Consider the following 13,851-nt stretch of genomic DNA (forward strand, 5'->3'; position numbering starts at 1 on the left):
TGATGCGGTAATATCTGATGAACAAATGTTAGCTGATTCTTTCAATAATTACTTCATTGGAGTTCCTACCATTATAATCTCCTCAATGAGTCCATTGACTCAAAATACTATAGATAATTACAAATCTTGTTTCAAATCAGAGACTGTTTTTAATACTATTTTCATGAGACCAATAGATTCCCATGAGATCCTTACTGAAATAAATTCTTTGAAGGATGGTAAGTCTCCTGGTCCTGATTGTATCTCCTGGCATCTTTTAAAAAAATTGCCGTTCCATTGGTTCCAGTTCTATATGATATATTTAACGCAAGTATATATACAGGTATTTTCCCTGATCCCTTGAAGATTGCCAAGGTGATTCCTATATTCAAGAGTGGAAGCCGTTCGGATCCTTCGAATCACAGACCAATATCTCTTTTGTCTGTGTTCTCAAAAATATTTGAGAAGATTGTGAGACGGAGAATTTTTCACTTTTTGAAGAGTAATAACTTTTTTATAAGAGCCAATTTGGATTTCAGGAGGGTTTGAGTACTGAAATGGAATTATATAACTTCATTTCACAGATTTATTCTGGATTGAATGCGAGAAATGTAAAGGTTTCTGGACTATTCCTTGACATAAAGAAGGCATTTCATACGGTTGACCATTCTATATTCTACTTAAAAAACTAAATGCTGCTGATATCCGTGGCCGGGCTTCAGAATGGATGAAATTATACCTTGAGAATAGGCATCAGTATGTTTCCATTGGAGGTGTAAACAGTAACATTCTTAGTATTAGCAATGGTGTGCCCCAAGGATCTGTTCTTGGACCCCTACTATTTCTTGTGTACATTAATGACCTATTCTCCCTATTCTCTTTAATGAGTTCTCTATCATGAAATGAGAGTTCTAACCGGTTTGCCCTTACATTATCGAGAATTCTGAAAGATCAAGGAGTTCAAAAGTGATGAATTTCTAAAACAAATTGAATATAATAAATATTGTATAAATCGTAGGAGATGTCGATGGAACTTGAAAGTTATGTACTATTTTAGAGAAAGACTTACAAAGTTGCTCGGGAAAAATAAAGATAAATGTTGTATATGACCGTAACACACAACTATCACCTGGTTAAAGTATGTGGATATGTGTATATTATTTTTTTCCTGAATTAAGAGTGCACTCCTAAAGGATAAAAGATGTTGAACCGACAAGATGTTTTACTGATTCTATGTAATATACAGTAGGCTTCACACACAAGATATCAAAGATTTTGAGAGAAATAATATTATACTTTTATTAATGTCTTCACGTTTTTAATTCTTTATTCAATGATCGATTTATCAAATTCATTAGCATTGAGTAATTGAATTACAAAATAGCCAGGAAATGCATGTTAATTTTCAATAAGAGAGCAACAGGTATTCGATGTGCAGGCCCTTACAAAATCGATCATTCTGAAAGATCCAGCCGTCCAAAAGTATTAAATTTCTATAAAAATTAAGATAAATATTGTATGAATCTTAGAAGATGTCGATGGGAGTTGGAAGTAATGTACTTTTTGAGAAAAAGTCTTACAAAGTTGCTCAATTTAACATTGAAAAGATAGGAAGAATAGACTTTTAGAGCACCAATGACGTCACACCGACCAGCTGGTTTGGATTTTTTACTGCTCAACTTTTCGTGACCACTACCTTGTATTCTAGGTACATTGAGAAAATTCATTATGAAAATTAGATAATAATTCAGGTAAAAATTACCCTTATGTAACAAGATATTGAGCTAATAAATAAGTGAGACTTGTTCACTTATATTACAGATGATTATTTATATTAATTAATCCAATGGTATACAAAACTACTTTACGACAAGCTAAGCTTTGGTATAGTTCAGCTGATCAACATAATGAAAAAATAGAGAGAATAAGAATAAATTATTCTTAAACACGTGGTAAAATAATATTGATGGATGATGAATCCCTACAAAACTTTGGTATCCATTTTGCATTCATGAAAATTCGTGTTATTTTCATCAGTCATGAAGAGTTTTGCTTGTGATCCATTGATATTTTACAGTTTCTGATTATCCAATCAGACATATGAGAATGATTACAACATTATTGTGAAAAACTATCTAGTAAGTAATAATTATACTGATCTATTGATTTAGACTTAGCATGTAAGTACCTACCTTTGTCTGTAAAAATTGGTCAAGTCTCTATTAATTTAATAAAAACTATTCTCAGACATAAATAGATATTGACTATTGAATTCAATTTTTCATGTAAAGTATACTGTTTTTCTTGCTCGTAGAAAACTATTTAACGTGTCTGTAGAAAAGTATTGTTAGAATAAAAGACCATGCCTACGATTTCATCAATCAATATTAAAAGGAATTTTGAATAAAAAATAATAAGCCTACACTCAAACTAAGTATAAATCTTTAAAAAATGTTTATTACCGATAATATGCATTCAAAGGGTTTTATTCTTTTTTTAGAGACAGTCTAGAGCATTATTTGAATATTTTTTAGGTTATTCATTCAAGTTTTTAATAGGGCTACTAGAGTTTTCAATTACAGATAATAATAATAATTATTATTTATAGAGAATTACCAGTATCCTCTGTTTTATAGACAAAGAAACTATTCGTGTTTTATTATATGTAATAATGATACTAGTAGGCCTAATTCTCTGTAATTCTTAGGTTATTTTAATTGGGATTAAAGTAGAGTAGCTTTTCTAAATTACCTATATGGATTAGCCAACATTTTTTATGAAGATCTTTATAAAATTGGAGAACTTTCTTCATGATTCATCTACTTATGAAAGCTTTTCTATATTAGGCCTCCAATTATTATAATATTATTCATGCAATGAACTAATTACGGCAGAATTATCATTTTCAAAACTATAAATAGCTACCCTTATTTTCTCTGTATTAATTGGATATATATATATGATTAAGAAATGAAATTAGATACATTTCCATTGTTGAAAAAATCAAGTTGAGTGGGGGAGCTTGAAAAATGAATTAATATTGTGGAAACAATCAAGTAATGAAGCAGATTGGTGATAATATTGTCTTATTGTTTATTATTAATTTAAATATGATTTAAAGGCAGCAATTAATATTTTAAATATATTGATGATATTCATGCACTAGTTCCAAACACAGAATTGAATAGGAAATACTTTTCTTTTTTTTGTAGGACATACTTTTCCTACGTTGACGCTCTTCTCTTCTGTGCGCCTAGCATAGGCTGGATAGGCTTTATGGTGAACAAGTATTCAAAAGTATCATATAGAGATCTCGTACTTTACTCGTAGATTACTGGAGAATAATTTTCCATGAATTTTCTGAGTGTGAAAATTGAAAGACATGCAAAATTTGATTCGCTGACTGGGAAATAATGTGACCTTGTTAGATTTAGCGTTGAAAAATTTGTTGTCAAAAAGAACTCAGTTTTTCATTAATATTTTTATTTATTTATCCTGTAACATTGTTTAAATAATTTGAATAATAAATAATTTAGGTACTGTGGAAATTTTCCAATATCATAATCTTTTTTAATTTTTATTTATTATTATCTTCTATTTTTCAGATTTATGAGACTATTTCTTCATGATATATCCATCGAGTTGAAATACGAGAAGGTATGTAAATAACGTGAATGATTAACAGTGTTTGCTTTCAATGACTGGTTCGTTTGGTGGATGGTCCAGTCATTAGTTGGATGAAATGATTGATGTAAGGTAACGTTCGGAAGGTATAAACAATATTTCAAATCAATAAATTAGATTTTAGCAGACTGTTAAAGCATTACGGATATGGAGAATAAGATTTTTCCTAATTCCATGAATAGTATTGACCGAGCTTCCAAAGGAAACTTTCCGCAATCTATTGGTGATGGAAAATACTGTATGAATCTCTGCAATGGGGATACTGAAATAAAGAATGAGGAGGATAGTACAATCTTCAATTTTGACTCTTTAAACTTATCTCAGCCTGAGAGTGATACTTCTCGCGATGTGGAATTGTCTAGAAGCTTCGATTTTTTCTTGGAAGGAGAAAGACTAGTATCATCTCTCTGCGGGCCAAAAATAGAAGAGAAAAACTCTCGCAATACATCTAATGACCGAAGTTCTGACAAATGTCCAGAGCATGGAAGTACAGGACTGTTTGAGATAAATGATGAAAAATATATCGCTCCCGATAGGTTTCTGAGCTCGTTAATGCCAATCACTGTTAGGGAAAGTGATTGTCTCTCAAAAAATAATATGATAGATTCAACAGATAAAGACTCTCAATCAAAAGCACTGACAAGAAACCCGACCGAGCATACATCAAGAGAATTCACCGAGGATAAAACCGAATCTCAAATGAAAATGCCTACCTTTCTTACAGATTACCCTTCCTCAAATATGAAAGACGAATTCAAAGCGAAACCATATTTCAAAAACTCTGGTCTTATTCGAAGAAGTCCCATTTTGGATCTGAGAAAGAGTGACGATGGAAATCATCCTGGAAGAAAACTTGAGAGATTTTCACTCTTCAAGATGAATGATTTGGAAGTGAAGATACCTTTTCAGTATGACCTGCTTGAATCGAAGAACAAAATTGATTTTCCGGCACTCAGTGCAGGCGGTAGTGATGATTTGCATTGTTCTGAAGCAGAAACTAAAATATTGACTCGTTCAAATGATTATGCTCTTTGCTTTACAGATAATTCAAAAAATATTGGAAATAAGTGTTTGGGAGCTATTGGTTGTAATCAGACTGGGCATTGTGATGATGAGATCTCATTTAGAAAGTCAGCTATTGGAGGATGTTTAATGTTCGAACAGATAATTCGTGATTTTCAACTGAAATCAAATGAATGCGACCTTGAAAGTTATTGCAGAACTGTGAAGAGGTGTGTATCGATAGCCAACAATTTGGAAAACACAGAGCTGGTTTCCATGATGACGCAGATGATTCTTTGCTCTCTAAAGCTGGCTGATTCCTGGAGTACATTAAATTCATATTTTGGCACCAACAGCAAACAAAAACAGAAAAGTGAAGATGACTGTCATTTGCTCCAGCTATTCAAGCAGTGGCAAGTAGGTTCCAAATCAATTCTTGATTGCTTATTAGTTGTGATTCAGAATTTGAAAAGCTGCATCCCCAAAGTGGAGAATCCGACAAACAAAAGCTCCGCCAAACCTGCAACCGAGACCAACCCTTTTCTCAATATGAAAAAATTACAATTCGATTCGGGTAAATCTGTTTTCCAATCTGACAAAGAAAAAAGCTCGAGTTCAATCAAACAACAACAAGGAAATCAACCTGGAAATTCAAGAATGAGTCACTTTTTCGATTGTATCAATTCAAAAAACACAAGTTTGCCTCAGGAGAATAATGATCCATCAAACTTATTGCTTGAGATTCAACAAAAGGCTCAAAGTCTTGTTACAACTAAGAAAACAACAGAAGAGAAGAAAACAAAGAAGAAGTGGATTCCTCCTTCGCTGGAAAACAAAATACCAAATGCAGCTTCCAACCGTATTTCGGGACAAGGCATCGGCTTCACAGCACCAAATCAAACAGAACAGCCCATGACTCTATTCAATAGTAGCCTTAGTACTCCGATGGTGAACAAATCTATCTTTGAAAATGTTCCAATTCCCACTATGAATTTAATGTTCAACCCTTTCAATACGGCAATACAGAATACCACCGTTAACGCTAACTCCAAAGACTACAATGCGATTCCTCACATCAACTTCATGTATCCACAAACTGGCATGAACTTAAATTCAAAACCGGCAGTACAGGATAAGGATGCCAATAATATTTTGAAAAGTCATGAACTACCGAGTCAAAGTTCTATTACCAATCAAATTCCAGGACTGAATAGAAATAACCTGTTAAACCAACAGCAAATGAGTTTGATACCTTTTCAGCCAAATTTCAACTACCAGCCATTTAGCTTTCCAAACGACCAGAAAAATGAATTTCTCTATAGAACAAACTACTGTTTTCCTGATGGAAAGATGATGCCACTACAATCTGGAGGACCTCCTCAACCACCAACGGCTCCATTCTTCTATCCTTCATTTTGTGGCAATGCCATGCATCAAATGGACAATTTCAATAATAAATTCATTCACAATAATGATAAAAGACAGAAAAGTCTTGTTGAAAACTCGGATGGAGATGAAAATAGTGAGGGATTTTATGAAATAAAATCCTACATGAAGCCTGGCTCCTATAAAGTGCCCAACAAGAACACATTCAACACGGCTACGCCCAACGACAATCTCAATTATATTTTCGAAGATATTGTTGTGACAGGAATAGCAGTGCCTCTCACCAAAACTGAATCATTCTCGCCTTCTAAGAAGACTAATTCGAAGACAATTGTCACTGCAAAGAAAAGTCCACCGTCTGGTGGATCTAAACCGAGGGACTCAGTGTGGAGAGCAGCAGTCGCCTCAGCTGAAGCCATCGGAAAACTGGTTGAAAACCTCAAACAACCGACCAGTCAAGAGGCAACAGATGGAGAGAACGGAGGATCAAATCAGGGCAGTTCCAAAGCTAGTGCCACGGAAAGCGCTCTCTGTTCGAGCTCAGAAACTGATTCAAAGGAAGGTGATTCCCCAAGTAAGAGCGAGTAAGGTGCAGTGAAACATAAACATGAGCTTCATCAAGTTTTGAACATTGATTGAAATATATCAACTTTCCGTATGAATTCGAATCTGTATGCAATTATGCTATTAGCTTGAAAAATATCTATTCTTTGAGCACCTTGACTTGGATGCTTTTCTAGATACTAATTGATAGATTTACAATCACCAGTGAAGCAAAAACCCTTCTCTCATCTTATATAATTTCAATTTTCATCCAATTTCATTCCTGATTATGAGAAATTTTGTGTTAATGAGATTATATTAATCCCAATTACATAAATGATTAGCCATTTGTCATGTTATCATCAAATAGTTCACTCAGTATTTAGTATATTTTGTTGATATGGTACTTTCGTTCCGATATAGTACTTTCTCAAATTACAATTTGATTTCGTTATAGCTATTTCGACAATATTATTTGCATAATAGACATTTCTCAATAATTTCCACTTTAGAATCAGTTACTGCCTTGTTATTCTGGTTTATGATTTATTTGCTTATCACATATTTTTCATTATGCTCGTGATCTGATATAGTTATATTTAGTCTCATAAATAATGTTATTATTTATTATTCTTATCATTTCCCTGTTAATCATTATCATCCATTGTCGAACAATTTTCATCAATCATATGTACTGGATCCTGATAGTTTATCAAAGATTGAATATTGAGGAAAATATAGGTTGAACTCGATTTAAAGTGAAGTATCGATTGCACCGGCACCACTTCAATTCATTGTCCAATTAATAATTCTTGTTCTTCAATTTAATTTCCATCCAGCTCCCTATATTGTTTATCGTTATTGTTTATCATTAGTGTTGATAATTTCCACCAAACATAAAAATCTTCCAAACAATTCAAGTTCCAGTGTTCTGCTTTCTTCAAGTAATCTACCGTTTGTAAATCACTACTATATGTGCCGGTTGCACAAAAGCCGGTTAAATTCTAATCGTGATTAATTTCACGGGAATCAATGAAAGAAGCGTTCTTTTCGAAAAAGATTGGTTTTCGTGGGATTAAAGACGATTAAAATTTAACCGGCTTTTGTGCAACCGGGCCTGTGACTTGAATTTTTGGTTGATTTTTATCGATCGCTTAAGCTTTACAAAAAATAATACAGCAATATTGCTTGTTATACACTAGTGTACATAACTTCACATTGTATAAAGCAATATCTATTACTAGAGATAGAACGCTTTGTAGATACAAGCTCTCGTAGTTAATAAGCTCATTTCATTGTTTTTTTTGTATTTTCCATCATATTTTCTCATCAGTTTATATTTTTAGATTTTCCATTGAGTTTGGAAAATACCTCTCGAACTGATGACTTGATCATTCTTTATTCTTCAGATTAGGGTAACATAAAATATGCTTCATTAGTAGATGCTTAGCCTACTAGTATATATTCCACCCTGCTATTAGCTAATTTCCAAATCTACTTTCAGCTATACTCAAAGTTGAAAAAATCATGTCGATAACATTTTTCATCGACAAAGGTGAACAATGTGCAGTTTATGCTAGTCAATCATTTTCGATATTTTTTATTCATTTCACTGGTATTCTTTACTATTAACCATAATTAATATTTTGATTACTTATTGGTATTTTACGTTCCAAATTCGATTATTCTTACAGAAATTGAAATTTGATCACATTGTAATACCCAGATAGAAATTGATGAGAATGAAAATATGAGCATCTATAGATAGTAAATCAACTATCATATGCAATAAATTTCTCTGATGCAACATTGAAAATAAAATTTTGAACAGTTCATAGACTAACAGTTATCAAAATCGAAAAATCTAGTTTATTTTTAGTAGAAATTTAAACCCAACAGATTTGGTACTCTAAAATTGATGCTGTTCCATTTCCTCAAAAATGAAATTTTGTAAGTTATCTATTTAGTCCAATTTATGGAAACAAATCAAAAATTTCCTCAACACAGAACACAAAATAAAAAATAATTAAGGCTTATCTATCATTTGGATAGACAAATCTCGGGGTTTTTAAAACATATTCAGAGACTTGGATAAATTAGCAATGTACTTGCGGTGCAAATATAGGCCTCTATAATTTACTAGTCTAACTTCGTGATGAAAATCCAATTCTAATATGTGAAATTGATCAGTATCAAATTATTGATATTTCAGTGTAATAGTTTTAAGCATGAACTATCTTGTATTTTAACATTTAGTAGAGAAATTCAATCTTTATAATTAGCCGATTCATGATCTCGTTTGAATTTCCTCAATTGCAATAAATTCAGCAGTAATAGTATAAAGTATATCTCACCGAACTGTCTTAAATAAATTGTTAAGAGAGGAAGAATTTGTTATGTACAACTCATTAGCCCTTAGCCCTTGATAACGCTTATTGTATACATTATAATTAAACGAATTAGATAAGAGAGCTCACTTTCAGGAAGTATAACTTTTCAAAACTTAGTTTTCTTTTTTTACAATAATTATTATAGTTTTCAAATTGATTATAATATTCTTCCAATTTCTGAGAATGAATATAATTTTAAATAGGAAATGTATACCCACAAGTATAAAAATAATATCTTGATTTTAGATGATTCTCTATTTTTCAAATTTAATCTAATGCTCACTTTATTTGTATGAGTACCATAATATAATTCAATGTTATATAAATTCTACACGTGATTGCTCCTTATTTCCCAACTAAAAGTATAAATTTATTGATGTTTGTTTTAGATTTTCAATGATAGTTACTTAATTATTGTAAAGTTTATGATTCAGATCCGGTTGCACAAAAGCCTCTTAAATTTCAGTCATGATTACATGCCACTACACGAGAACCAATTAGAGAAGCCTTCTCCGATTGATTCTCGTGGCATGATAATGATAATTCTAATCATGATTACAATTCAACAGGCTTTTGTGCATTCGGGTTAGTGTTTCAAATACTAGTTGAGAAAAAATTGTATAATTTAATCCAATAATTTTCTTCACATAATTTTTGTAATTGCAAACTTGTATTAATTTGTGAGATATTAAGAAATTGCTGATTATAATAAATTGCAGTTATCTTCGAATCTTGTTAACAGTATTTTCATCTTTAAAGATATATTTTAATAAAGATATATTATAAATTAATACCATCTCACCATACGTTTACATATTCAATGCTATTTCAATCAAATAAAGTGCAAACTGCAAGACTGAAGAAGACTGCCAAAATACAATTACACAGAATTATTATATTTATTAACAACTACTCTGTGAAGTATTTGTTTTGTTTGATTAGCTGCAATTTATGTGGACGTAAATTTATGTATATTATTACAATTTTTTTTAAATTTAATACTATTTTCTAATGTGATATTAGATTATAAGATTATGAAAAACGTTTATGTTAAAAACTGATTGATTGTCTTATTATAATTTTTGTTTTTCTTCAATAAATCTTTTGTCAACTGATACTTTATTTCAATTTATTCAGATAATAATTCAGTTAATTATTTGTTACCGGTATCTAAGAAGAATAATGTTCCTTCTAAATCATAAAAAGCCCATTTATAACTACTTTAATAAGAAATGCTAGCTTTATTGACTATGGCATCCACTGATCTGCACTCTGTCGGATAATCATCGCAATTTAATTTGTCAATAAGGCCACAATTCAACACAAATTTTAAGGAGGAAGTACATAAAAGCATATTCAAAATTGAGTATGCATTTATTGTGGATATTTCTTATGTTCAATATTTTTTGTATCAACGGTATAATAAATTTGAATAACATAATTTTAAAACGCACTCTCACAAGTTTAAATTTGAGCAATTCATTTGACAGTTGAATTTCATAACGTTTCAATCTCGAATCAGATTATTTACATAATTATACTAGCCGGCAGACTCACTTCGCTCGCCTTATCCGTCTAGCCAGGGAGCTCCACCCCCCTGAAATAAGATCAGCAGTGTCGCTTCGCTCGCCTGCATTTTTCATTTGAACTTGATTCCTTCTGTAGAAAAGTCAAAAGAGACGATCAGGCTCGATTCAATCACTAGTATTCATTTGAATTATGTAGCGCAGGGTTGCAAAAATCTTCATTTTCATCAGAATTAATGAATATTCAGTTATTTCTTGATTGGAGACTTGATTAAGATATGAGAACTATTGTATTTCAGTCTAGTTCTTTGAAATTTGAAACAGGAATGATGTGGAGAACTTAACAAAGCTCCATATCACTAACCCTCTTAAATATGAATTTACTTGAGAAATGTAGAGGAATGCATTGAACACTCAATGAAACATTTGAGAGAAGAAACCCTCTAATTTGGCACCGCCATTACTTAAGCTAAACCTATGTACACTTTAGTGTTTACATTTTCAATTGTTCCTGAAAACCCTGGTAAAACTTACTCAAAATACCCCAAAAATATTAGATGGACATGAGTACCAGATTTGAACAATTTGTGTCTATAAGATAGTGAAAAAGCTGAAAAATAAAAAAACGCCAATTTTGAGCATATCTTCGGAGAAATATTGAAGTCCTCTCAACATAAGATGAATAGACCCTAGTTGAACCTCTGTATTGAATGTTCTCTTATTTTGGGCTTAATCTTGGACGAAATTAAAAAGTCCTCTGAAGAAAACAATGTCTATACCCTAGCTGAACTTTTGTACCAAATTTCTTTCAATTTTTTCTTGAAAAATTTGAGAAAACGCAGAAAATACGCTAGGAAAACGCAGTAAAACCGCCTATTTTGGGAGTATCTTTGGTGTTTTCTCGAGACGAAATTTCTAGACCCTAGCTTAGCTTATGTACCAAATTTGAAAATTTTCTGTCAATTAGTTCTTGAAGAGGCCTAGAAAACGCTCAAAAACCGCCGATTTTGGCCGGGTCTTTAGCGTTATTTTAAAACTCTTTCAATGCAACGTTTTTACACCTCAGATGAGCTTGTGCACTAGTTTCGGATGTTTAATAAATTTTCAAGTTTTTCAAAATCCAATTTTTGTATGTTATATTGAAATTTTATTTAAGAAGAGGGATACTATGGTATCTTAACCATTTTTTCCACTAACAAATCAAGTAGCCCTGAAGAAATACGTTTTTAGAACATAGGTTCAGTAGATTTTTAGTTCTGTTGATTATGAGTGTGTGAATTAATGAGAAAATGAATCAGTGCCATTAGCTTCAATATTCAGAGTGAGTCATATGTATGGGAACCCTTCAATAAATTGGAGACTGTTGTAAATATAATACTGTAACTTTCAAGATGAGTTATTGGTCAAATACTGGTATAAATAATTGGTCAAATACAGTATTGGATACGAGAGATGGAAACATAGGTTCAGCAAACGAGGCAAAGGTACTTGGAGTAGTGCTGGACTCTGAACTCTCCTGGCGACCTCATTTAGACCAGCTAAAAAGCAAACTAAACTCAGCAGTATTTGTTCTTAGAACCGTGAAGAAATTGCTGGATGCAGGAACGCTTAGAAGTGTTTATTTTGCTGTGTTCCATTCTCTTCCTTCATATGGTGTTATATTTTGGGGCAATTCATATATTTAGGATTCAAAAGTGGGCAGTTAGAGTGATGGTGGGTGAATCTATTAGAGCAAGTTGTAGAGATTATTTCAAAGAGTTAAAGATTCTCCCACTACCAGGTGTATATATTTTAGAGGCTCTTTGTTTTATTGATAGGAATAAAGATAGGTTCAATACAGGAGAGTTGTTCCACTCATACAATACCAGATATAGACAAAACCTCAGAGACGACATTCATCGAACTGGTATGTATGAGAGGGGGGTAAAGAGTGCAGGAATTCGGCTTTATAATTCATTGCCAACACGCATAAAAGCTCTTACAGGTGAAAAGTTCAGAATTAAGGTGAGGGAGGAGTTGTTGCAGGTTTGTCCTTATTCCAGTGAGGAATTCTTTTTGCATTATAGAATGCAAAGATTGACGACTTAGATTATAATTGACAAATCCTTATACCCCTTTCATAGGTGGTCAGTGGGATGAAAAAAATGAAATGAAGAAAAAATACTCTACCTTTTGATGTACAACTGAATTTCAACCCCTCATAAGGGGGTTATTGGGGGTTGTAGCTCGAATATTTTAAATGTAAACACACATTGTTTGGTACATTATTTTGAAGGCCTTTTCAAAACAAGAAATATGACACCAATAAAAATGTTCTATAATACTTGTATACAAAATGGCGGCTGATTGAAGTCTCGAGTAAAAACTAAACCCACGTCACCACCTTATGAGGGGTTGAAGTTCAGCTGTACGACAAAAGGTAAAGTATTCGACCAATAACTTATCCGCGAAGTTACAGTATTTTATCTACAACAGTCTCCAACTTATTGAAGGGTTGCCATACATGTGACTCACTCTGTATATAGATGATAGCTGTGATAAGAAACCCGAAACAATTATTAAGCTATAGAAATTAAGTTAAAGGTGTGATAAATTAACATATCTCTTGGAACAAAAAAGTTACTGGCATGTCGAAAATTTAATGTTTCCTGAAAATTTAATGGTTCGACATTGACGAACATAATCATTAATTGAAAATAGCCATAGGTCGGATAAAAATGATCTACACACCAATAGAAAGGAGATCTTCTCCCCGTTCTTTTGAACTAAAATTATCACGCATTACTACGCTTCATGATTCTGAGAAGTAATATTAAAAAGAAAACAGATTTTTGTGATGTTTCCGATTTTCCTAAAAAATAATTAAGTAACTTTTAATCCTTCAACCCTAGATCTTTTCTGACACTACTCACTGGATATCGGGAATGATATTCCATTTCTGACGATAAATTGGAAACTTGAGATTTGGCCTGTAAAATAGCAATTTTACACGATTTGACAACCCTGTAAATTCTTCGGTTGGAGAACCAGGCCTCAACTTTATCTTGCATAAAAAAGCTAGGCTATTATAATAGAAAGATATTCGAGAAAATGAAAGTTTATAACTAATAAAATATGTGTAATAGAGAAAATGTATGACAAAAATTGTAGAGGAAGGTATCTCACATATTTTTGTGCAAGAAAATGTGGAATATCTTAAACGGTTATCAAAAAACAAGCGATATAAGAGCGATGGACGAGAACTTTTTCCATAAATAATGAGCCCATACCAAAATAATTGATCAAAATAACAAACCAATTTTCCACTTTACAAAAAAAAAAACAAAAAACAATTTGTCTTT

At 32.1% G+C, this 13,851-nt stretch overlaps 1 protein-coding gene across 1 annotated transcript; it reads left to right on the forward strand.

Moving 5' to 3' along the window:
* The first annotated feature begins 1,991 nt into the window (after positions 1 to 1,991).
* Positions 1,992 to 6,940, forward strand: LOC111050695. The gene is made up of 2 exons (XM_022337043.2): positions 1,992 to 2,117; positions 3,585 to 6,940. The coding sequence occupies exon 2, from the start codon at positions 3,811 to 3,813 to the stop codon at positions 6,637 to 6,639; it is 2,829 nt and encodes a 942-aa protein (XP_022192735.2). The 5' UTR covers positions 1,992 to 2,117; positions 3,585 to 3,810; the 3' UTR covers positions 6,640 to 6,940.
* The last annotated feature ends 6,911 nt before the right edge of the window (positions 6,941 to 13,851 follow it).

This window comes from Nilaparvata lugens, chromosome 1, assembly GCF_014356525.2.
Source record: "Nilaparvata lugens isolate BPH chromosome 1, ASM1435652v1, whole genome shotgun sequence".
NCBI lineage: Eukaryota > Metazoa > Arthropoda > Insecta > Hemiptera > Delphacidae > Nilaparvata > Nilaparvata lugens.

Bases quoted from the DNA above. Each gene is read 5' to 3' on its own strand.
- LOC111050695 (XM_022337043.2), top strand. From the start codon at position 3,811: ATGGAGAATAAGATTTTTCCTAATTCCATGAATAGTATTGACCGAGCT.